Source organism: Pongo abelii, chromosome 8, assembly GCF_028885655.2.
Source record: "Pongo abelii isolate AG06213 chromosome 8, NHGRI_mPonAbe1-v2.0_pri, whole genome shotgun sequence".
Taxonomy (NCBI): Eukaryota; Metazoa; Chordata; class Mammalia; order Primates; family Hominidae; genus Pongo; species Pongo abelii.
In genome coordinates this window covers 140,355,726-140,382,046 of record NC_071993.2, presented here as the reverse complement: position 1 = coordinate 140,382,046, position 26,321 = coordinate 140,355,726, and the positions used below count along the sequence as shown (strand labels likewise).

At 57.8% G+C, this 26,321-nt stretch overlaps 1 protein-coding gene across 3 annotated transcripts in view; it reads right to left on the bottom strand.

Annotated features, from left to right (window-relative positions):
- The window catches only part of KNDC1 (kinase non-catalytic C-lobe domain containing 1), a 70,141-nt gene extending 45,887 nt beyond the window's left edge, over positions 1–24,254 (bottom strand). Inside the window, exons 1-4 of one of the 3 annotated variants that reach the window (XM_054523094.2) lie at positions 23,759–24,251; positions 16,620–16,818; positions 15,900–15,958; positions 147–293 (exon numbers count right to left, since the gene is read on the bottom strand). In XM_054523094.2, the coding sequence (XP_054379069.1) occupies positions 147–293; positions 15,900–15,958; positions 16,620–16,818; positions 23,759–23,860 (507 nt within the window). In that variant the 5' untranslated portion in view covers positions 23,861–24,251. Of the gene's footprint in view, positions 1–146; positions 294–12,811; positions 14,695–15,899; positions 15,959–16,619; positions 16,819–23,758 lie in introns of those variants that run through there. The other 2 variants (XM_024253726.3, XM_054523095.2) reach the window with 2 other exon arrangements.
- Between the last annotated feature and the right edge of the window lie 2,067 nt (positions 24,255–26,321).

Genomic DNA, 26,321 nt, shown 5'->3' with positions numbered 1-26,321 from the left:
TCCTCCTTTAAGCAAAATGCCGTGCCATGAGACTGTGGTCGCGGAACCCAGGTGAGGCTGCTGGGCCTGTGTGTGGTGAGCACGCGGTGCCCAGGTCTGTGGGGTTAGGGTCACAGCCTGGGGTGGCCCAGGGCAGCCTCGCTTACCTCGAGGTCCGGCCGGTCCCTGGGGTCCTCCGCTTGCATCCGGCTCAGCAGCGCCTCGAGGTCTTGGCTCAGCCTGGGTTCCAGTGTGGGCTCTGCCACGTACTCGAGGGCAGCCTTCAGCGTGGCCCCCAGAGAGTAGATGTGCGCCTGTGGGCACGACAGGCCGTCAGCTCCAGAGTCTGTGCGTGTGCGCCACCCCGACTGCAGCCACCACTTCTCCGGGCCAGGAGCTCAAGTTTCAGGGATCATGAGATTCCTGAGGGGAAGCAGCGCCCGTGCCCACACGGCTCGCACCCTCGCCGCCACCCTCGCCGCCCCCGCCGCCACCCACGTCCACGCTGCCCGTGCCCATGCCACCCACGTCCTCACCACTTGTACCCACGCCACCCATGCCCTTGCTGCCTGTGCCCACACCATCCGTGCCCACACTGCTCGCACCCACACCACCCATGCCCTTGCCGCCTGTGCCCACGCCACCCACGCCCACACCACCTGTGTCCACACTGCTTGCACCCACGCTGCTACTCACGCCGCCCGCGCAGTTGGGCCTAGATCTGAGCTGGCCCACGGCCCCACCCCCTGGGCTTTCTGCCCACCGCAGCCTTGAGGGGCACAGACTCCTCTGGCTGCCGTGCCTTTCAGTGTTTAGATTGAAAACTTCAAAACTTCAAAAACTGGATTTCAATAGAAGGAACGATGGGTTTTTCTTTTTGTTTGAAAGTCTGGGTTTTCCTCCCTTGCCTGAGAACGTGGGCTCTGCACTAGGTCCACCCTGGACACGGCCTCACTGCAGGCCTGGACACTTCTTCCCAGGATGGCTGCCTGTGGGGCTTCACCTTTCCCACAAGAGGAAGCAGAACCCAGAGCAGCTCAGGAATCTGCCTGGGGCCACGTCACAGGTCACACAGCTCACGTGTGGAGCCGGGACCTGACCCAGGGCCTGCTCTGCCCCCGCACCTGTGCTCCAAGTGTCCACTGTAGTCCAGGCTGGCTTAGTGGACACGCGCCCACGTCCTGGGCTGGCTAAGTGGACGCGCACCCGTGTCCTGGGCTGGCTGAGTGGACGCGCACCCGCGTCCTGGGCTAGCTGAGTGGACATGCACCTGTGTCCTGGGCTGCCCTGGCCCCAGGCCTCTCCCTGGGTGGTCTCAAGATACCATCACAGAACCCTGAGACCCGCCTCCCCAGTCCGTCGTGAGGTCCAGGGTGACCAGCGGAGTGTGCAGTCTTCACAGAAAGCCCTGCATCCCGGGGCCCCAGGCTAGCTGGTCATCCTGGCCGACTCCCCCTCTCTGTCAGGGTCTGTCTCAGGGTCAGGATGCAGGGACCCAGCCAGATCCCAGGGCCCTTGACTCCACCTGAGCCCGGCTCCAACCACTATCGAGCCCGGCTCCAACCACTATCACCAAGCTCATCCAATTCTGCCTCAAACTCCTTTTTCTCCTGAGATGTCTTATTTGAACAAGACAAAGTGTCACAGAGAAGAAACCAGGAGCACCCAGCACCCCACACTTTCTTCTCTGGGGCATAAACTGTGCCTCGCAGGTGGCTCCACTTTCACAGTCCGGGGTGTGTGTGTGTGTGTGTGTGCGTGTGTGTGTGCATGTGTATGTGTGCGCGCGCGTGTGTGTGTGGATGGTCTTGGGGCCTCCTGGTCTGGACACGGGCACACATGCAGACATATACGTGCACACCCAGCACACACACAGACAGCCGGACATGCATCTCTTCCTTCTCCCGAGCTGCGCTCTGCCTGCATCCTGGCTTTTTCACGGCATGAATCTCCTTCCAGGTCAGGAACCCCGGCTGACCTTCTTTGTCCCATGCCTGGCCCTGCCTCCCCGCAGGCCGTTTTCTGCTTCTCCTCTACCCTCTCCCTCCTACACCCTGCCTGGTGCCCTGGGGCAGCCCACCTGGCACACCAGCCAGGCCCCCAGCCGCTGGCCATCCCCACAGACTCGCTGCTGTGCACGCGCCTCTGGTAGGGGACCTGGCACCTCCCCGTCCCCTCACGGCTCGCCTGGCACCGGCCCCAGCCACTGTCTCTGCCTTTGCATCTTGGGCCAGGAGCCCCGATAGCTGCTCTGCTGCCAACTCCTGGGGTCTCCTGTGCCATCCTGGGGGGACTTGCCACCCTCTCGTGCCTGGGCCAGGGTCCACCTCCCTGGGGGACCTGTGACATGCATGTTTGGGCACAAAGGGTCTGTCCCCTCCGCTCTGATGCTGCTGTGGGTGCATCCTGCGTTCTGTTGTCATGACTGACACTTCAGCGGGTGCCCCGTGCGGCGTCAGCAGGTGCCCCGTGCGGCGTCAGCGGGTGCCCCGTGTGGCATCTGTGGGTACCCCGTGTGGCATCAGTGGGTGCCCTGTGTGGTGTCTGTGGGTGCCCCGTGTGGCGTCTGTGCAGCCACATCAGGTGTGCAAAGCCTCAATTCCAAGAAGGGGGATGCTGGGTCCCAGGTCACCTCCACTTACAATTCTGACAGCTGCGACAAACCCTCCTGATAAATGACCGTCCGGTTTACTCATCGGCCGCAGCCAGTCTCCACGGCTTTGCCAATCTGTTAGAGTAAACTCACTCGTCGAGTTAATTTGCATTTTTGTAATTATGAATGAGACCAAGCATCTGTTCGTATCTACTTGCAGTTTTCATTCTTTCCTCTGAATCCCCATGCAAGGACTGTGCTCTCTCCGCTGAGGTAGGACTGCCGAGTGTCCCTGCGCATCAGGGCTCGCCTCAGCCTGGGCGCCGCACACACGCTTGCTCTGTCTGTTGCCGGCTTCTAACATTGTTTATGTGCCTTCTCACATCCAAGAGCTCTAAGCTCTAATGTGTGGAATCTGACCTGTTTATCTTCAGCAGCTTTGTAGGAGGATGTTCTCCACCCCAAGGCGACAGGGACAGCTTTCCTTTGTTTCTGCTAATATTTTATAATTTTAAAATATCCAGACCTAATCTGTTTGAAGCCTCACCCTCTGGGGTGTGAACTTGGAGAGCACCCTCCGGCTGGCACCGTTAAGGAAGGGCTCCTCCTGCCCCTGAGACGCTGTCCTTGCAGCCGCGGAGCCTCACATCCCCAGGTCTCTGCATGGCCGCGGGAGAGGGGCCCCTCGGAGCCCAGAGGACGCAGTCGGCCCTCGAGGTGCAGAGCTGTACGGGGCCTGCCTTGCACCGCTGCAGGGAGCTCAGCATTTCTGCCTTCTGGAAGCTTCTGACCTGAAGGACGGTGCGCCCTGAAGGAGGGAAACACAACTGTGTGCCACCCGTGGGGGTCAGGAGACAGCGATACGTGGAGAAACAGATTTCTGTGAGAAACTGTGCTGGAATCTGAGAAACTGCAGTATTTCAGCCACCGGCTAAGAGCAGCCGTTTGAGTGAGTTCCCTGGGGGTCATGTTGCCAGGAAAGGCTACTCTCAGGAAACAAGGACATCGGAGGCCCCAGGGCAGCAGGATGAGGCTGGACCGCGGGCAGGCGTCTGGCAGAGGAAGGGAGGGTGGGGCCCTCTCTCCAGGCCTGTGTCCCAGAGAACCTGGGATGCTGTCCGGGGAGCACTGAGTGGCCCTGCCTGGCTGGGCTTGGCCATCAGCGGAGGGGAACAGGCTGGAGGGAGGCCGATCAGGTATGAAATGATCACACCTTAGGCCACAGGGCAACGGGGAGCCGGGTCAAGGAGGCGGACGTTGCAGCTTCCTGCTCCAGGCCTCTGTGTGGTCCAAAGCCTGCAGCTCCCACGGCGCCTGCGCTCGCGACGGGCGTCCCGGTGGCTCTCGCCTCAAGTGGGGACAGGGCCTGGCCACCCGCGTGAAGTGGACGTGAAAACTTCCCCACGAGATGCGATTCCTGAGCAAACGCAGTCAAGCCAAATGGGCTTCAGTTCAACACTGGTTAAAGTTTTTCTCCAAATTGAAAAGGCCGCCTCTCTAGGGGGTAGGAAGCGGGTTACACTCTCCCGAGTCTCACTTCAGGAAGCCCCTCCTCTGCTCTGCTGGAGATTCTTGGATCACGGTCCAGGTCAGCCCTGGGAGGCTCTTTGTGGCCCTGGGAGGCAATTCCACTGGACTTGAGGTGACTGGTTCAAAGAAGAATTGCTGGCTGCAGCACTCAGCGTGGTGGGTCCGCTGCAGCCCGGGCCTCAGGAGGACACTGTGAACACACACCTGGGGGCTCCCAGAGCCGCCTGGGCCCAGACAGGGCCTCACTGGCCAGGGCTCTACAGACAAATGGCTGATCAGATTTGGGGCAGGAACCCCACAGAAGGGGCTGGAGCGTCCTGCAAAACCAAGAAGTGGGTCAGAGCCCAGCAGAGCTGCATCCCAAGGACCGGGGTACCTTCTGAGCTTCAGCTGGAATCAGCAGAACAGACCAAATCCCATCAAAGATGTGCGAATCTTAAATTCATAAGATCATAAAACCAAGCTCACTGGTCCGCGTTGGAGGATGCTGGGACACTCACTGCCTTGAAAACGGGTGGATGAAGAGGAGTCGAGCCTCCCACCTCTGTCCACAGGGACTGTCTGCTGTGGCTGCCCGGCGTCGATGAGGGTGGCTCTCCTGACAGCAGGAGCCCTGCTCACGAACCAAGGCAAGGACTACCGTGGCGGCTCCCAGGATTCATGGTGGCTGCTGACAGCTGTCAGGGAGCAGACGCCACAGGCCCCCGACAGGCCCTGGTAGGAGCCTGAGTCCTATGGCACCCCTGACTGTCCTGGACCTGGCCTTAGGGACAAACCACCAGGTTTTCAACAAAAACCACAAGGAAGAAAGAGAATCGGGGGTGTGGGGTCATGAGAGACTCAGGAGGCACGGAGGCAGCCGGGTGTGTGGATCTCACTCAGATCCCGTGGGGAAATGGCTGGAAGAGCAAGATTCGGGCAGCAGAGGGGGGACCGGAACCCTCAGTCCATACCCACCCAGGCTGGGAGTGGCTTGAACGTTTCCAAGTGTGGCCGAGGCTTTGTGGTTACGTGTTAAGAGGGGCCTGATCTTTTAGGGGTAAATCTGAGGCTGGGTGGAAAGTATTCCTTGAAACTTGCTGTAGTTTCACTAATGTAGCTTCACATATGCTGTTCTTACTCTCTTTTCTGTATGTTTAAAATGTTTCATCGTGAACATTAAAAAATAAAAAGCACTATCCACTGAAAGCCTTGTACTCACCCAAAGACTGAGGGTCAATCCAGTGCTGCAGACACGCACCATGCTACACACATGTGCCTGTGACACGCAACACGCTACATGCACGCATGCACACACCACATACATGCACACACACTGCACACACATGCATGCTACACACACGATACACTCATGTGCCTGTGACACATAACACACTACATGCATGCACACACACCACACTGCACACACATGCATGCTACACACACACACCATGCTACACATGTGCCCGTGACACATAACACACTACATGCATGCACACACACATTACACCACAAACATGCACACACCATAGTTCATACACAGGCATGCTACACACACCATACCACACACATGTATGCACACCATGCAACACTCGTGGCCACAACACACCATAGCACATGCATGGACACACACCATATTACACACATGTGACTGATACCACACCACATGCATGTACACATCATGCAACACATGTGCTCATGACACACTATGTGCATGCACACACATTACACACATGTCCATGATACACACCATACTACATGCATGCACACATAGCATACATGTACAAGATGCATACCATATTACATACATGCACACCATCATACACACGTGTGGTTGAAACACACTGTGCACCATACTGCATACATGTGTGCACAACCCACTCACAGACATAGCATGCCATGCATGTACACACGGGCATGACACACTACACTACATGCATGCACACACGACATAGATGCACACAGACATATGCCATACCACATACATCTGCACACAAAACACACACTATATCATATTGCATGCATATGCACACACCATGCACACACACACTCTACTACATACACGTGCACATGACACCCACTATACTGTATACATGTGCACAGAGACACAGACACACAATTGGACATGGACATGGATACATTCTCTGCCAGGCAGCAGCTGCATGGGTCCCCAGCAGAAGAGGGTGAGCAGAGGTTGGTGCACAGCTGGGTGATCTGCTGTGGGCTGGGTCAGCTGCCATGCAGGGCAGCAGGGAACGTAGACTCAGATGGCAGAGGCTGCATCTGAATTCTGGCCCTGCCATGGCCTGACCAGGCCAGCTCGGGCACGTCTGCACATTTCCGAGCTGTTCTCAGCTTGACTGTGGACAGTGTTCTTGCAGAGTGGGCAGCAGCATTCTCGGCTGTGGCCAATGGCTTGAGCAGAATAACCCCAGACGGCACCTCCCTCAGCCTAGACGCAGGGGGGCTGAGCAGCACCAAGCACAGCCCAGGTCTCCAGGGGATCTAATACCTGGAGAGCACATTAGCAAAACTACAGCAAGTTTCAAGGAACTGGAGCGGGGTCAGCCTCTGTGGGCTATGGGTCGGGGAGGATTCCATGGAGATGTGAGTGAAGCTGTGAGAAGACAAGAGAGGACACTCAGGGCAAAGATGTAGTGGCAAAAGTGTGGACCAGAGGTTCGAAAACCCGGCCGAGCATCCAGACGGCCAGGGCCCACTGCACATATGCATACCAGGCACTGCACACACAGAGGGCAGGAGACCAGCAACAACCCCCCCGGAATCATGCTCTCAACAGTGATTCCCTCAGCCTTGAGAATAGAACTTATCTCCATACCACACGGAAAGCCAGGGTATTCATTCCTTCCCTCCATTCCCCTTTGTTTCCATCCAGGCACCTGGAACCCATCCGTCCACCCATCCATCCACTTATCCATCCGTCTGCCCATTCCCCATCCACCATCCATCCATCTGCCTATCTATCCATCCACCCATCTAACTACATATCCACCCATCTATCAACCCATCCTCCACACATCCACCCACCCATCTATCCTCCATCAATCCACCCACCCATGATCCATCCACAAATCCATCCATACATCTGCCTGTTCATCCACCTATCAATCCATGTATCTACCCATCCACCTATCCATCCATCCACCCATCCATTCACCCAGCCATCTATCTATCCGTTCATCCATCCATCCATCCACCCATCCATCCACCCACCCGTCCATCCACCCACCCATCCATCCACCCATCCAACCATCCACCCAGCCATCCATCCATTCACCCACCCATCCATCCACTTAACTGCCCATCCACACGTCCATTCACCCATCCACCCAGCCATCCATCCATTCACCCACCCATCCATCCACTTAACTGCCCATCCACACGTCCATTCACCCAACCACCCAGCCATCCATCTACATATTCACCCATCTACCTACCCATCCATCAACCCATCCTCCACCCGTCCGTACTCTACTAATCCATACACTCATCCGTCCATTCACCCATCCATCCACACATCCATCCCTATCCGCCTGTTCATCCACCCATCCACCCACCTACCCATCCTCCACCCATCTATCCACCCACCCATTCATACACTCATCAATCCATCTGCCTGTTCATCCACCCATCCATCCATCCATCCATCCATCCAACCATCTACCCACCCATTCATCTACTCATCTATCCTCCACCCAACCATCCACCCACCCATCCATGTGCCTGTTCATCTACCCATCCATCTACTTACCCACCCATCCACCTGTTCATCTACCATCCACCCACCCATCCACTCATTCATTCATCTACCCATCCACCCACTCACCCATTCATCCACCCATCCATCCTCCACACATACATCCACCCACCCACCCATCCATCCACTTATCTATCCAACCACATGTCCATCTACCTATTCACCCACCCACCCATCCACCCACCCATCCATCCACATATCCACCATCCACCTGTCCACCCATCTATCCACCCACCCATCCATCCATTTGTTCATCCACCCATCCATCCACGTATCCACCATCCACCCATCCACCCACTCATCCATCCACTATCCACCATCTACCTTTTCATCCACCCATCCACCCACCATCCATTCACCCATCCACCTATCCATCCACATATTAACCATCCATCTGTCCATCCACCTATCCACCTACCCATCCATCCACATATCCACCATCCATCTGTCCATCCACCCATCCACCCACCCATCCATTTACCCATCCATCCACATATCCACCTTTCCACCCATCTTTCCACCCACCCATCCATCCACATATCCACCATCCACCCATCCACCCACTCATCCATCCACATATCCACAACCTACCTGTTCATAATCCCATCCACCCACCCATCCACACATCCACCTATCCATTCACATATTAACCATCCATCTATCCATCCACCCATCCATCCACTTAACCATCCGTTCATCCACCCATCCATCCACATATCCACCATCCACCCATCCACCCACTCATCCATCCACATATCCACCACCTACCTGTTCATAATCCCATCCACCCACCCATCCACACATCCACCTATCCATTCACATATTAACCATCCATCTATCCATCCACCCATCCATCCACCTAACCATCCATCTGTTCATCCACCCATCCATCCACATATCCACCATCCACCCATCCACCCATTCATCCATCCACATATCCACCATCTACTTGTTCATCCACCCATCCATCCACATATTAACCATCTATCTGTCCATCCACCTATCTACCCACCCATCCATCCACATAGCCACCATCATCCACCTGCCCATCCACCCACCTATCCACCTATCCATCCACCTGGCCATCCACTCATCCATCCCTCCATTCATCCATCATCAATCATCTATGCTCCAACCATCAATCCATTTATTTAGAAAATAACTCAGCAAATAACCTTCTGGTTAGTTATTGGTTGACACTGCCTGCTACACACCTGGTATATCAGCAACCTTCCCACTCACTGCCCTTCGTTCTGTGTTGGAAGTTCCCCGTCTTCATGGAGTGAACCCTACTCAACCTCAGGTCCCAGTTTAAACTCCACCTTCTCACAGTGGCCTCTGGAGGCCTCTGATGCAAACAAGAGCCTTGGGGCCCCATTCTCACGTCCCAGCATTATTGGATCCCCAGCCTGTGGGTCTCACATCAAGTCTGTCACTTGTGTAGACCAGAACCAGCAAGAGGCAGGACCCCACTCACCCTGCTGTCTGTGAGCCCAGACACTTGCTAAGCCTGCATGTCGTGGATGAATGCCAAGAAAACAGGCCAGCGATGGGGGAGGGGTCGGAGTCTTCCAGGCTGGGCCACTGGAGCCCATGGATGCTCAGGGCAGCGGGGTGGAGAGGGGAGCCTCATGGGGTGGAGGCTGGAGAAGTTAAGAAGAGAATGAAAATGACACATAAAAGCCCTAGTGTGTTTGGAAGTTTAGAGACGACTGTTGGGAATAAATGCTTTCCATGGCCACATGGAATAAATCTCGCACCTGTGACACTGGCTGGAGGACTAGCCACCAAAGGTAAGCGCTGCATGAGCCCACCCACCCACAGGAGGCACAAAAACAGGAAAACCGCAACCTGTGCTCTGCGCTGTCCGGACAGTGACGCGGGGAACAGGCAGGAGCTGCTGCCATCCATCTGGGTGCTGCTTACACAGATGTTCAGTGTGAAAATCTATCAAGTTGTATGTTTGTGATATATGCATTTTTCTGCATGTATATCTCAATAAAAAGTAACAAAAAACCAATCTGTTCACATTGTTAAATAACTCAGGGACTAAAGAAGAAATCCCAGTGGAAATAAAAAAAATCAGAAGGAAATGATCATGCAAACATTATGTGGCAAACTCATAGGATGCAACAAAACCTACATGTTGAGGAACATTCACAGCCTTAAGTACTCTTACTGATATTGGAAAGGAAGAAAAGCTGAAAGCCAATGACCTAAATGTCCAGCTCAAGTCAGAAAAGGGATGGATCCTAAACTCAGAACAAGGAAGAAAAGAGAGAATGAGAAACAAGAATCAATGGAAAAGAAAACACAGACAGGCCAGAAGAGCAGACGGGACACAGAGGAGGCTCTTTGGAAAAATGAATGAACTAAACCCCTAGTGAAACCAAGAAGAGAAAGCACAAATTAACTGTCTAATCAGAGAATCGGGGTGACCTGCAGCTAATGCAGCGGCTGAAGAGGAGAGCACCTGCAGCTGAAGGCCAGAGATTTCACAAACATAAAAAGACCCACAGCTGACTCAATAAGAAACACCAGAGATCAGTCCTATAACTATTTTTTTAAGAGGTGGGGTCTCACTCTGCTGCTCAGGCTGAAGTGCAGTGGTGTAATCATGGCTCACTGCAGCCTGGAGCTCCTGGGCTCACGCAGTCCTCCCGCCTCAGCCTCCTGAGTGGCTGGGGCTACAGGTACATGCCACCATGCCTGGCTAATTTTTAAAATTTTATGTAGAGACAGGGTCTCACTTTGTTGCCTAGGCTGGTCTCTAACTCTGGTCTTCAAGTGATCCTCCTGACTTGGCCTCCCCAAATCTCCCTGTGCTGGGATTATAGGGGTGAGCCACTGTGCCCAGCCAGTCCTGTAGCTATTAAAAACTGAGCAGTAGTTAAAAATCTTTCCTAAAGAAAACAGGTGGCCCTGTTTACCAGACTTTCAAGGAACAGATCATCCCATTCTTAAATAAACAGGACAAAGAGAGAGAGGGGGTGCTGCCTATACAAGATTAGAACAATCCTGAGGCCGGTGAAAACATCAACAAAATGGGAAATCGCCAGTCCACTCCAATATGCGCAACAACCTGAAGCAAGCGTTAGTCAATCAAATTAAACAGTGTATACGAAAGGCAGGACACTTGGCCAATTTAGGTTTTTCTATGTAAGAAAGGATGATTTAATATAATAAAATAAAGATGTGAATATGAAGATCTTTAGAAAAAAATTAAAGGATCATGTCAAAGGATGCAGAAGAAACCTCTTGTAAAATTGACACACACACATGCACGATAAAACTCTGCATTGAGGGGGACTCGTGGTGGAGGCGGGCGCCATTCTGGATGAGGAAGGTGAAAAGCGCTCTTTTTAGAATGGGGGGTGGGGGGAGTGGTCAGTTTCTCCCTGAGATGAGACAGTGCTGAGCCTCACACTGCTTCTGTTCCAAGACTCATTGCTGTTCCTTGCTGCATCGAGTAAGAGAAGGAAGGAAAACCTGCAGCAGGACCATCGGACAGGAGGAACCAACACTTGTTTCTTTGTCAGTGATTGATCAGTTAAATAGGAAAACTAAAAGAATCTGTAAGTTACTAGAAATATTTAAAAAACTTTAGCAAGATGGCTGGATATAAAATAAAGATACTAAAGTGAATTGTGGCCAGACACAGTGGCTCACGCCTGTAATCCCAGCACTTTGGGAGGCCAAGGTAAGAAAATCACCTGAGCCCAGGAGTTCAAGACCAGCCTGGGCAACATAACAAGACCCTGCCTCTACAAAAATAAAAATAAAAACATTAGCTGGGTGTGGTGGTGTGTGCCTACAGTCTCAGCTACTTAGGAAGCTGAGGTGGGAGGATTGCTTGAGTTCAGAAATTTGGGGCTGCAGTGAGCTATGCCACTGTGCTCCACTCTGTCTTGAAAGAAAAAAAAGTGCATTGCATTTCTGTAGACTAGCAACAAACAAACAGAAAAATGTAATTAAAAAGAGGACAATACAATTGGCCAGGGCCAGTGGCTCATGCCTTTATCTCCAGCACTTTGGGAGGCCAAGAAGAGAGGATCACTTGAAGGCAGGAGTTCGAGACCAGCCTGGGCAACAGAGTGAGACCCCATCTCTATAAAAATTTTAAAAAATTAGCTGGACATGGTGGTGCCCACTTGTAGCCCCACCTACTTGGGAGGCTGAGGTGGGAGGATCACTTGAGCCCAGGAGGTGGAGGCTGCAGTGAGCCGTGACTGCTCCAATGCACTCCAGCCTGGGTGACAGAGCGAGACCTGCCTCAAAACCAAAACAAAACAAAAAGAGGACAATTAATTTTAGAATAGAATCAAAAAACATCACATTCCTGAGGAAAATCTAATAAACTATATCTAAGACCCCTACAGCAAAACTTTACAACGTTAAACTAACTTCAGGTGGATCAAATGTGAAACAAAGCTTAAAACTCTTCGTAGAAAATATCAGTGACTATCGGCTCAACCTTGAAACGGGAAAGGTTTCTTGTGAAGGTTAGACCCTAACAGTAGAAGAAGCATTAAAACATTTGATTATATTAAAATCGAGCAACTACTTTTCAGCAGAGGACACCGTCAGCCAGCTTTTCTCTGAGTGTGGCTCAAGAGGTTAAACTCTTCCTGTAATGATGCCGAGATGGCATTTGCCGCGGTCACTCTCATTCCTTCATGAGTGGACAGTGGAGTTAGGGCTGAGGTTGGGCTTGGGGTTGGGCTGGGGCCACGTGATGTGATATCACAGCTGACTGAATGCAGAAGCTGCCATGAAAATCCAGGCGTTTTCCACAACCCAGACGTGAAAGATTTACAAATATGCTACCCAATGCCACTCTTCTCACTAATTTTGGAGAGAAAAATATTCTTCATAAAAATGTTATGTATGTTAACATGCAATGGGTATTGTGATTTTTAAATGAATTAATAGATAACTTAAAATGTCTTGGTTTTAATTCATAACATCATAAACATGAAAAGACAGAACGCACATAAGCAAACGCTCTTAGGGGCAGACAATACTTTTTAGGGTTATAAACCTTCACTGGAGAGGCACTCCTCACCCACATACCCTATGACGCAGGAAGGAGACGCAGCGCAGTGCTGTCCTGTGTGCGAGACCCCAGGCCCCTGCCACACCTGTGTCCTGCAGGAGCCAGACCCCAGGCCAGACCCCAGACCCCTGCCACATCCACGTCCTGTGGAAGCCAGACCCCAGACCCCTGCCACGTCCACGTCCTGTGGGAACCAGCGATCCTCACATCGTGTTCTCGGGCTTGCAGTTGGGGGAGTTCCAGGAACAGACGTACGTCCACCTGACCCACAAGCCACACTTCCTCCTGGGCACGCACCCTAGAGAAACCTCGCCAAGATCTGTTCTTGGTGTACACACCAGGAAACATCTGCGCACCCCTCGGTCCCCCCACAAGCGGGGATTTAAATGTAGCGTTTCACCCGACGGGATAACACGCAGCAGGTGCCACATTACGGCCACACAGTGCTCTGCAGATGAAGTTTAACAAGAAATACACAAAAGGAAGTCCCAGAAGATCACAGATGGCCTCAACTCTTTTCAGAAAGTTGAAAACGGCGCCGATGAAACAATAGGACTTGGAGGAACGTGCAACGTGGATAAAAATGAAGGAATGCTAGTCCCACGGGGGAACCACGGAGTAGGGGGCTGGGCACGGGCTGGGCTGAGGTCATGTCCAGGTCTGAGCTGGATTATGACATGACTAGGAACGCAAGCACAAAACTAAAACTCTCTCATGTGCACCAGGGATCACAGCCACCAGGCCACGCGCCGCATCACAGCCACCAGGCCACGCGCCACGTCCCGGCCACCAGGCCACACGCCACGTCACGGCCACTAGGCCACATGCTGCAGGGAGTTGGGTTCTGGACACTGGGGTGCACTAAAACATAGGACCCCGCAGCAGAGGCCTCCTGGGGCCCTGCCCACCTCCCAGGGCGAAGGGCTCCAGCCTCACTTGTTTCAAAGTGGAAGCAAGTGGGGCGCGGGAAGCCATCCCCAAAACTCTTCTTTCCTTGTTTTTGAGACAAGGTCTTGCTCTGTCGGCCAGGCTGGAGCACAGTGGTGCCATCTCCACTCACTGCAGCCTCGACCTCCTGGGTTCGAGACATCCTCCTGCCTCAGACTCCTGAGTAGCTGGGACCACAGGTGTGCACCAGCATCCGGCTAATTTTTGTATTTTTAGTAGAGACGGGGTTCGCCATGTTGGCCAGGCTGGTCTCGAACTCCTGGGCTCAAGCGATCTGCCCGCCTCGGCCTCCCAGAGCGCTGGGATTCCAGGAGTGAGCCACCATGCCCAGCCCCCAAACTCTTCTTTCAAGGTCAAATTTTAAGGTCATGACACAGCTGATGGGCTTTTATTGGGAAGATCTTTGAGTTCCTAGTTACTTGTTTATTTGTTAATGATTGCTTTACTTTCTCTGCCCATGGGCTTCGTGACAATGGGCCACTCCCTGCCGGGGGACAGAGCCCAGCCTGATGGACTGATGGAGCCTGAAGGCCCCGGGGTGACTCCGCTCCTTTCCAGCCGGCCACACAGGTGCTGACCCTGAGGCGCTGGGCTGCCGTTGCCCGACTCCTCCCACACAAAGGGTCCCTGAGGGGCTGCACGGGGGTCTGCTCTAGGAGCAGCAGCTTCTATGACTCTGCCGGTGAGGCCCCCAGGGTGGCCCACGCCCACGCCTGTGCCCAGGAGCTGTGCCTGGAGGCCTTGTGTCTGAAGAGGCTGTGAGTGGCCCAGCTGCTAACTCCCTCGGAGGAGCTGTGATTTCCCGCCGATCATCACTGGTCATTTTGGTCACTTTTAACATGTTAAGGGCAGCAAATTTGCATTCCAAAAAACATACTATAAAATGATAATGATGACAAACGTAGCCAAAGCCTCTGCCCACAGTCCGAGCTGCCCACAGAACCCACAGTCCGAGCTGCCCACAGAGAACCCACAGTCCGAGCTGCCCACAGAACCCACAGTCCGAGCTGCCCACAGAACCCACAGTCCGAGCTGCCCACAGAACCCACAGTCCGAGCTGCCCACAGAGAACCCACAGTCCATGTTGCCCACAGAACCCACAGTCCGAGCTGCCCACAGAATCCACAGTCCGAGCTGCCCACAGAACCCACAGCCCGAGCTGCCCACAGAACCCACAGCCCGAGCTGCCCACAGAACCCACAGTCCGAGCTGCCCACAGAACCCACAGTCCGAGCTGCCCCACAGAGAACCCACAGTCCGAGCTGCCCACAGAACCCACAGTCCATGCTGCCCACAGAACCCACAGTCCGAGCTGCCCCACAGAACCCACAGTCCGTGCTGCCCACAGAACCCATAGTCCGAGCTGCCCCACAGAGAACCCACAGTCCGAGCTGCCCACAGAACCCACAGCCCGAGCTGCCCACAGAACCCACAGTCCGTGCTGCCCACAGAACCCACAGTCCGAGCTGCCCACAGAGAACCCACAGTCCGAGCTGCCCACAGAACCCACAGTCCGAGCTGCCCACAGAACCCACAGTCCGAGCTGCCCCACAGAAAACCCACTGTCCGAGCTGCCCACAGAACCCACAGTCCATGCTGCCCACAGAACCCACAGTCCGAGCTGCCCCACAGAGAACCCACAGTCCGAGCTGCCCCACAGAGAACCCACGGTCCGAGCTGCCCACAGAACCCACAGTCCAAGCTGCCCACAGAGAACCCACGGTCCGAGCTGCCCACAGAACCCACAGTCCGAGCTGCCCCACAGAGAACCCACAGTCCGTGCTGCCCACAGAACCCACAGTCCAAGCTGCCCACAGAGAACCCACAGTCCATGCTGCCCACAGAAAACGCTGCAGGGGACGAAGCCGGGTGTGCCCCAGAGGCCGTCCCTGTGGCCCAGTGAACCGGGCAGCAGCGGCTCCCAGCCAAAGGCCACTTGCAGAGGCCGCCCCAAGGCAGGTGCGTTTCTGAGTTAACAGCAGAGGCCACCTTAGAGGTAAGGGGGGGCGTGGCACGTTACCCCCACCTGCACTTACCTCAAAGGTGTTCCCGGTCACGTCGAACTCGGGGGGAACGAAGGCACCCTCAGGGTCATCTTGGGGAGGAGAGAGAGAAGGAGAGAAGGCTTTGGTCACACCTGTGAACCTGAACCCACCAGCCGGGAAGGGCCTGGAGGGGGAGCGGCCCCAGGTCCCCTCCCCACAGACCTGGCATCCCCAGACCATTTTAGGCCACGAAAAAGGGAAATCAGCTCCTTAACAGTCATGGTAGGAAATGGGTTCCAAAGTGGAAGAGGGAAGAGTTCTACCGCTTTCCCAAGAAGGAGGCTGAAGACATTCACCAGGGAAAATCAGCTCCCGGGCAGGGGCCACGCAGTGGGAGCAGCTGACCCACCGAGGCAGGGGCGTCCCACCCTCCCGGGCCTGTGTCCACTCACAGCAGGGCAGGCGGGACTGGCCCAGGGGAGACAGAAGAGGCGCACGACCTGCCCTTAGGGGAAGTCCTGAGCGGAGGGGGCCCGGGGCGGGCCGAGTGTCCCTCTGGTGTCTGAGGGTAGGCGTGACTGCCCTGGCACAGCAGGCACCCCCACGGACCCTCGGCCACTCTCCAGCCTGAGTCCCTCCCGAGGAAGAGAAGGTCTCCACCGGAAACCTGGGTCCGGGCATGCTCCCAGCATCCGCTCCGGCAGAGCCAGTGCTCACATCCACCCTGAAAGGCACCTCCGCCCCGCATGCCCGCCGCCACCACCGCCTCACCGCTGAGCTGCTCCATGAAACACACGTTCCCGCTGGTGTTGAAGGCCAGGGTGTCGGGCGTGATGCACAGGCTCTGGAAGATGGCAGCGTGGGCCACGCTCCGCATGGACAGGCTGCACTCCAGGCACACAGCCCAGGCTTCCTGCTCGCTGAGGCCGCGGTCCCGCAGGGAGAGGATGTCAGCCAGAGACACGTTCTCCTGCCAAGACAGGCCCTGGCCGTGAGCCCAGTAGGACCCCCAGCCAGGCCCCGGCACCCCCACCGAGACGATTCCCTGGGGAAACGGACGACTCGTGGCAGCATTTCAACGCGTGGGTCAGGGAAAGGGCTTTAGACCACGTCTCATTTTGTTTCAAGAGTCATCCTGCTGTTCCCTGGACGTCAGAGCCATGGAACATTTGGTGGCACCATCGGCGTGCTGCCGGGAGCAGGTGTCTGCTCCTGGAGCCTGGGCACGGGGCCTTCCTCCTGGAGGCTTGGCCAGAGCTGCTGGGTCACCTACTCCGTGGGGCACCCCTGACCCTGCAGGCTCACGGCTGGACTGGCCTGTGGAGGCTGCCAACAGATGAGCGAGGCGACGGAGTGGACATCCCCAACTGTGGACTCGTGCAGAGCTAATGGGGCGTGATCCTGACACACTCACATGACGTACAACCACACGTGCTGCCAACATTTGTTCCAGGCAGTTCACACGGAGGACACAGTCACAGCGGTTCCCTCCACGTGGCCCGGCCGCCCCCGTGTGGGCTCACCTCCAAATCCGAGTGGGCTCCTGGACTCCGTGAGGGCTCAGTTGTGATCACGATGGTTGCCACCAACACCCACACCCCCCCCACGAACATGCACACGCACAAACATACCCACCTAGCACACGTGTGCTCACCCTCACACAGACACACACATCCCCATACATGCATCCCACGGACACACGCCAACACAGGACATGCTTACATAGTAACACTGAGACACACGCCAACACACAACACGCTTACATAGTAACACTCAGACAGACACACGCCAACACAGGACACGCTTACATAGTAACACTCAGACACACGCCAACACAGGACACGCTTACATAGTAACACTCAGACACACGCCAACACAGGGCACGCTTACATAGTAACACTCAGACACACGCCAACACAGGACACGCTTACATAGTAACACTCAGACAGACACACGCCAACACAGGGCACGCTTACATAGTAACACTCAGATGCTGGTGCAAGGCGTGTGCACACTCACAGTTCCATCCGCTTCACACACACACACTCATGCAATGAGAATAGACATCCTCATACACACACCTCACACTCACATACATACTACACGCCACTGCACACATGCCTAACACTGACCACATGCACGCTCAGACACGTATACCCGCACACACCCATTCCCATACTTGGTGCACACACCCTCACAGGAACACACAAGGCTGCACAATTCACACTTGCACGCACCCCAGAGTATGGAGCTGAAGGCCCTCTTGGGTGTGCTGCTCCCTGGCCGGGGCACCCCATGTGCAGGTAGGAGGGGTGGCTGGGGGCTGCAGCCTGGACACATGTGGGTGGGGTCAAGCAAGGCTCTGGACACGGGGCCTCGGAGGATGGGCAGGTGAGGAGGAAGCAGAGGCCCCTTCTGCCCCATCCCTGGCTCCCCCTCTCCCCCAGTGCACAGGGCGGCGCTGGCTCTACTGGTGCCACTGGGCTGATGTCCTGAGAGGCACCTCCCGCCTCCAGTCCCCCTACCCTGCCCCAGCGGCTGGCACTGCAAGAGGCCCCCCAGGCACAGGAAAGGGATGAAGGGCTCAAACCAAAGCAGGAGGCCAACAAACGACGGGATCAGGGCACGGGCGCCCAGTGGGCCTGCCCATGGGGCTGGGTCTGCGTCTGTTCGTGGGGGCCTGGCACATCCCATCCATCTCCTTCTTGCGGTCCAGGGAGGGGCTTGATGACATCATTTCCCAGACTCTTCCAGCTCTTTCTATGGTGGGAATCTCCCTGCCCCGTTCCTGTGGTCCGTGATTGATCAAAGGTGTTTCTGATTTGGGCTCAAGCCTGCCGCCCTCGTAGCACCGCCCAGGACTCCTCAGGACTCCAGAGAGCCCGAAGCTCCCAGCGACGCCTGTGGGGCTGGTTGAAGAGGTACCTGGGCACTGTGTACACAAAAACACATGCACACACCCATGCACCTGCACACACAGGCACACACATATGTACACAGTCCTATGCACTGCACACACATGCACACAGCACGTGTTCACGCACACATGCCTGCAAACATTGGCACAGATGTGCACTAAGCGGTAAACAAGCCTGAGGACCCCGTAGGTTGTGCTGCTTAGGAGGAAGGGAGTCAGCATGAGGTGTATCTGAGCCGGTCCCTGTCCCCCTGTGGGGCCCTGGGGTGCCTCTGGCTGTTGCTCACAGGTCAGGGGGCCTGTCGCCAGCTCACACAGTGGTGTCGAGACACGTGGACCCGGGAAGGGAGCCCAGGTCAGCCGTGCCAGCAGGGCCACCCCTCGCACACAGCACGCCCTCCTGCTCAGACCTGGAGGGGAGACGCCTGGTGATGGGCAGCGCCCTCCTCCCCTCAGGGAAGCAGGACACCTGGAGCCCCAGCACCCATGAGAGGTGGGCGTGTCTGAATTCTGTCAGAGATTCTCTGGATGACTTTAGCGGTGAATTCCATGGGGTCTGTGGCTGAAGCCTCCCCTCAGGGACAGGATTGTCTCAGCCTCTCTGGGGCTGTCCAGAGGGTGGGCTTCCGCTCACACAGGGTCCTGAGCCCGGCCACCCAGGGGGTCTTGTCATGTGCTAAGGGCTCCCAGGCCTGAACTCTGGGCCCCAGGTCACCTGCCCTCTGGGACCTGCAGCCTCCACCCTGCTCTGGCACAGGTGAGAGGAATTAGCCCCCCTTGCCCGAATCCACAGTGGCTGGGTGAGCGAGGGGGGGTCAGACAGGCCCGAGAGGCCAGGACAGGACGAGAGAGACTGGGAGAGACACAGGCAGCACTCAGCAGCCTGGGGATCCCACGTCCGTGGCCCCCCCCCCCCCCACCGCATCCCAGCAGACACCCCCACAACCACCCTCGAGGTCGGAAGCTATCTGGGCGTCCTGTAGTCACCTCCAGAAGGGGCCCTTGGAGACCCTGGGGCTCTCAGCCTTGCTACCAGGTGGGTTCAAGTCCATAGCTGGGCCAGGAAGCTTCATGCTCAAGTAAAATACGCCCAGCCAGGCTGTGGGGCTGCCGAGGTGGCCTCGACAGGAGTTTAATGGGCTGTGGCAGACACTTGGGAAGGAGGTGACGTGCTGTGAATAGCAACGTCGGCCTCAGCTGGCTGACGCCCGTCTGTCTGCCCAGCGCCTCCTCCTGCGCACCTGCCTGCCTGGCACCCACGAGGGCCCCACGGCAGGCTGGGGCCTCGTGACTTTCCACACTTCAGCCTCTCCTGCCCCTGCCAATACAGTCTGACCTTGTGGCTGGCCAGCCTTCAGTGACTCCGTCTGCTGGCACAGACCCAGCCTCTTGGGCAGGCCCAGAGGGTTCTTCACGACCTAGCCCAGCCCACCGACCACCCACCCTGCCCCTTACCAACCCTAGCAGGGCGTGCCTGGGTGAGCCATGGGGTAGGTCTGAGAGCGGGGACCACCTAAGACCTGTTCCTTGCAGGACAGGAAAGACTGGTCCCCACTTTGCAATTGTGTGGCCACGAACTCCACCCCCATCCCAGGTGGGAGGAGGGATTTGGGAAGGCAGGTGGACATGAACCCCCAGGACTGGGCTGCTCTCCAGGGCAGCAGCACATCAGCCAGCCCCTGGGTCTCAGAGGGCAGGGCACGCTTCCCACCGAGGACCCTTATCTCATGGCAGGTCCCCATCAGGGGCTCCTGTGCATTCAGAAAGCTCCCACACCCCCTGCCACACTACCAGGCAGATTTCGAGCCAGGGTTACACAGGGACGCCTAGACCATGTGGCGCATTTCAAATACACTGTCTTATGACCAACTGATTTTTTTCAGCCGTGGGAGTCTAACAGGACCAATACAAAACTCCAATCACTGCTGGGAGCACTGGCTGCCAATCCCAAGGCCTCCTGTCAGCTCTCTCCACACTGCCAGGCCTCCACCACAAAACCACCTCGGCTCCCGAGGTGCCTTCTGCTCTGAGCTCGTCCTGGCACAGATGTCATATGGACCCTGCAGCGGGGACATCCTCTTCTTTACTGGGAGCCCCCAGCTGTGTGCCCCTCCAGGGAGCAACTGCATCCTGTCCAGCCTCAGATTCTGAGCCCAGCCCGACACCGACACACAGGAGGTTCTGGGAGGCACTTGCTGAACTCCGAGAGGGATGACAGTGCTGCCTGCCTCGCAGGGACCTGGGACACGTCCTGCTCTGGCACCCAAACCGGTGCACCCTCTTCGTCTCATCTGAATCCCCATGGGGCAGCCAGAATTGCCCATCCATCGACTCCGGCCGCCTGGCCTGTGTGCCTATTCTGCAGCCGCTGTTCTGCCTGGATCGCACTGTTCTGCCTCAGATCCCATACCCCCATCCACAGTGGCTGAAATCTCATGGGAATCCCGGGCAGGACACCTCCTCCAGGAAGCCCTCCTGGCATTGCCCCGACAGAACATCTCCCTGTCTATTGTGTACTGGTGGTTCTTTGCCTGTACTGACCCAGCGGGGCCGCCTGCAGGTGGCCAGGGATCCAACCTGGCCACATCCTCCAGGACCTGCTGGCCCACTTGCTGATGCTCTGGTGGGTTCCAGCTGAGAGTGTTCTCACACATGCACGGCCATGTGTCTCTGGGGCCCACACCATAGTGAAGTTGCTGGGACACAGGGCACTGGTGCCTTCTACTTCACCAGCGAATGCTGGGCTGTTTTCCAAAGAGGCTGCTCCATTTGTCCTCCCACTGGCGCGAGGGAGAGCTGCTGCACCGTCCTTGCCAGCACACGCTGCTGTCCGCTCTTCAGTTCTTGCCAGCCTGGCGGTCTTGGGAAGGCATTCGTGGGGGTGTATTTTGCATTTCCCTGATTGCAATGAGCAAACATCTTTTCACATGTTCAGCAGCCATTTGGATTTTCTCTGGGACCATGTCAAGGGAGGGACATTCCAGGGGCTCTGGTGGGTGTCCATAGGGGTCTATTTCTTGACCCCACCATGGAGCCAGCCGTTATAATTAGCTGTAGAATGAGTGAGTTCCTACATCTTACACAGCCTGCATATGTCCTGGGCCTGGTGCCACCGTGCTTTCCCGGCAGCTGCCCTGCACCCTTGGCCTTCCTGGCATTCTGGGATGATGATGCAGCCTCACCGTGCCCTCACCTCACCCAGGACGGTTTTCCGATGCAAGTCAGGTGCAGCCACGTGCCCCGATGGAGATTTCAGAACCTTCCAAGCCAAACACGTGTGGGAAGCAGAGTCCGAATGCCAGGGGAGTTCTGAGACATGGGATGTGTTGGGCTCAGTACTGGGCACAGGGTTGGGCCAGGGACCCCCCGATGCTTTCCAGGAGTGTCTGCGAAGGGCCCACCTGAACGTTCCCACTGCATGCTGCTAACTCATGGGATCACAGTTCACCTGGAGGCCTTGGTGGCCGTCACAGGATGGAGCCCCCCACCCCAGCACTGTGCCAGCCGGGAGCTGTCCAGCTGGCCGGAGGACACTGGTGTGTGCGTGGGGGTGGGGAGCGGGGGTGGGGAGCGTGCAGAAAGACAGCCTGTGGCTCCAAGTGGGCTCACGCCTGGCGCGGCGTGTTGTGTGCGTGGCACCGGCTGCTGCCTCCGTGTGCGGCGTGGGGAGGCCCTCAAGGCCCAGGCCTCTGATGCACGAAGGAGCTGTGGGAAGAGCTGCGTCCTCAGGGCAGCCTCCCAGAGTGATGAGAAGGCGGCCTCCTAACAGATACCCTGGGATGTGTCCTGGGGTGTTTCTGAAGGCTGCGGGCTGCCCTTCCCTCTCGGTGAGAGCCGCGGTGATCTTGGAAGCTTTATTGACTCCCCTGGCTGCACCTCTCTGCAGCCTTCAACTGCACCAAATCCAGGCCACGGTGGGGGCGGGGGCAGCGCCAACCCCCGCACAGCCTCAGCCGTTTCTAGGTGGCCGGGCAGAGGGCCTCCTGGGGCTGAACCTTCCCAGAAAGACGGTGCTTCCACAGCAGAAACTCCCGGTCCCTTCAGAGCCCACTCCCCTGGGGCAGCAGGTGGGGACTGCGAGGGGGTCAGGCCCAGGGCTGCTGCAGCCGGGATTCCCTGCTCCAGGCTTGCTTGGCCGGCTTTAAAGAGAGGGCGCCGCAACATCCCACTAATGGCTGCAGGTGACGACGCTGTCACCTGGAGACACAGGCGCCCAGCGTCTGGGCTCTTGCCTGTTGGAGGTTTGGCAGATCTCGGATCCCTGGAGGATGAGGGTCCCTTTGGGAGCTGCTGCATCCCCTGGGGGCCACCTCTCATGCTTCCGGGCCTGGCTTGTCCACTCCATCCCAGCCAAGCCAGAGCTGAGCTACAGGGTCAGACCCAGCCAAGGTGGGGTCTGGGCAGCCAGTGCTGTAGGGTGGGCGGTCCATGAGCAGAAGCGTCAGGGTATGCTGATGGCAGGCAGAGCCCCTCTGCACCTTGCGGGGTAGGGGGATCTTGGTTGAAGGCCCGGAGAACCAGAGAGCAGGAAGCAGCTCTCAGTCTCGGGGGGCAGTCATCCAGCGCTCCCCCCACCCCCCGCTCCTGAACCTCAGCTCCGGGGACCTCATCCCCCAGCTCCTGAGCGGCGCCTGATTGGACTCTGCTGCCCTGCGCCCCGCTGGCCTCCTGGGGCCCGGCAGGGAGTAAGCAGACCCCCCTCTGTCCCCCTCGCTGCCCCCACACTGTCCCGCCAGGGTTTCCACCAGGAGCCACCGCGCACCAACTTCTGCAGGGGCTGCCCACCCACCGCCGTCCCGTGCGCATTCGGGGGTGCTGTCCCCTCCGGATGAAAATCCTAACGCGGGGTCTGAGAACGGCGGTGGAACCCCCTTGGCCAAGGAGGGCGCCTGGGGAGGCGGGAGCTCACAGCCCCTCCCGGGTCCTCCCCCCGGGCGCTCTCCGCGGACCCCTCGGCGGCGGAAGGGGCCCCCCAGTGGGGCCGGGGGCTCACCTCGTCCTCGGGGAGGGTGGGCAGCGGCTCAAAGTCGTAGAAGTCCAGGTCTTTGCCGTCCTCCTCGTAGAGATCCGCCGCGGCCGGGTCCATGGCCTGCATCCTGCGGCCGCGCCGCGCACCGCCCCCGGGGCCTCCAGCTGGGCTGGGCTGGGCTCGGCTACGCGCGCCCTGGCTCCATGGAGACGCGCCCGGCCCTCGCCCGCCCCCGCCCGCCCGCTGCTGCCGCAGTGTCTCCGGGGGACGCGGACAGGGATACGGGGCGGACCCGGGGGGACGCGGGGGGCGCGGGGGGCGCGGGGGCTGCGCGGCGCTGTCCGGACCCGGCGCCTAGGGGACGTCGCTCCTTCCTGGGGGAGGCACCGGGGGCGGAGCCAGGCGTGTGGCCTCCGCGGGGAGCCACGGGGTCTGCGCCCCACCTGGGCCCCGAGGGTCGAGGGGCGGAGCCGGCGCCCAGGAAAGCTCGGACGGGCCGACCCCCTCGCCGGCTCCCGCCGCCCCCGTCCCACCCCCGCTGCCGCCGCGCGGGGCTGCCGCAGTCCCGGGGTGGCCTCTGCAGAGGCGTTGGGCAGGGCCGGGCGGGGCCCGGGGTGGGGGGCGGGGCCGCAGGGGGGCGGGGCCCGGGAGGGGGCGGGGCGGTCGCTGAGCCGGGGTCTCTTCCGAGCGAGGGTCTTTCGGAGACCCGGAGGTGTTGGGGGTGGGGCAACAACGCTGCCTCATCCCCACTTGGAGGCGTCGGAGAGACCCACGGGGCACCCGACCTTCCCCGGTCCTGGGGGACCCTGGGGGGTCCTGGGGCTCTTGGTTGACCTCTTCCTGCCCCAAAGCCCCCCCGGGGCTTTCTTCAGCGCCAGGGTGACCCCGGCCCACGGTAGTGCCGCGGTCAGAAGAGCCAGGATAGCCCCAAGCCCGGCCAAGAGGCGGGGAGGGTGGAGGAGAATCTCACCTTCCCGGCCACCCCCAGCACTCCCACAGGAGAGGGGCTGCTTCAGGGCCAGGCTGTCAGCTCCCCCTCCGTGTGGCTGGCCAGGCACACAGTAGGTACTTAATACATGCTCCTGGCTTGAAGGAGGCAGGGCTTTTGACCGCAGAGTGGGAGGGTGCAGTGTGCTCAGGACGTGAATTCCTAGCACTCTGTCCCCTGGTCGGTCACCCGGGCTGTCAACTCTGGCCTGGCAGGGAGTGCAGGGGCTCAGCTCCCCGGGAGACAGGTGGGCACTGAAGCCCGAGGCTGGGAGTGGGGCAGGTGCTGGGCAGACTCCGTGCGTCCAGCCAGGCAGCCCCACCTTATTGAAAATGCACACCCTGGGGCCCACCCTGGTCCACCGAGTCAGCAGTCAGGTGCAGCCTCCCCCATCCCCCCATCCTTGGGTGTTTGGAAGCTTGGGCAGCAGCCAAGGTGGAGCGGGGTGGAGCTGGAGAGGAGCAGTCTCACAGAGTGTGGCCTCAGCCAGCTGTCCCTGAGCTCTCTCTGTCGGCCCCACGGGGCCTGCAGCACTCCTGTCCCTGTCTTGGAAGGAGGCCGAAGTGGCAGGCAGACTCTGCTCCAGGAGCCTGATCTCGCTGCACCGTGGTGCTCAGACCTGGACATTGGAGCTGAGCCCCTGGGCTCCTGGGCCCTCTGCTGCAGGGCTGGGGCTGCTTCCTTTGTCAGGTCTGGATGTGCCCCTGACGCCTCTCAGCTGCCACCCAGACTTGCGCCTCTGGGGGAACGCTGGGCTGATGTGACCCCAGAGGGAAGGCACCAGGGACCCCATAAGCACAGGACTTTGTCACCGAGTGCTCAGGTCACCTCACAGGCTTAGGGGTGAGGACATAGACACTGAATGGGGGCAAAGGTAACCCCATAATTTGGGGGGCAGCCACAGGGCAAGCACTCCTGGAAAGACGTGGATGTGATTGGTAAAATGCAGAACTCACGGGCTCCTGGAGTCGGCTGCGTCAGCTTCGGCTGTTGCAGCCTAAAACCCCTCAGCAGGCATTTCCCACACCTGGGTCACTCAGCGCTCCTTCTGCTCAGGGCCGGGCACATGGGCGCGTGGGGAGGGGCCTCGGGCAGGGGCCGAAGGCTCTTTGTTTTACGCACCTGCTGCTTTCCTTTAAAGATTTGTGGGCTTTGGTCTCTGTTGTTCTGGGGAGTGGTGGGAACTTCCAGATGTTTTGCGAGTCGTCCTGGGCACCCGCACGCTTGCCTGCAGTGATAAAGCTTTGACCCAAGTGGAGAGTGTGATGTCGGTCCCGTGTCCTGGCGCCTCAGTTATGTTGGACGAGGGCGCAGTTCCTCCAGGGTCTGGATTCAACGCCCCGCGTCTTCTACAGCTGGTGAGCAGCTTCTGGGTGCCACGCGGAAATGGCCAAGAGCCCTCCGTGAGCCACAAGGAATGGCCTCCTCATCAAGCCCTGCTGCCTCTCGGTGCCAGCCCTGTGTGCCCAGCAAGTGCTGGCACCGCTTCCTGCCGAGGACACTTGTGGTGGTGTCGGAATTCTGAGGGGCTTCCCGGATGCACGATTAGGTCCGTGGTCCAGGGCCTTGACTTGGTGGCACTTTTGTCCTCTTCCAAGT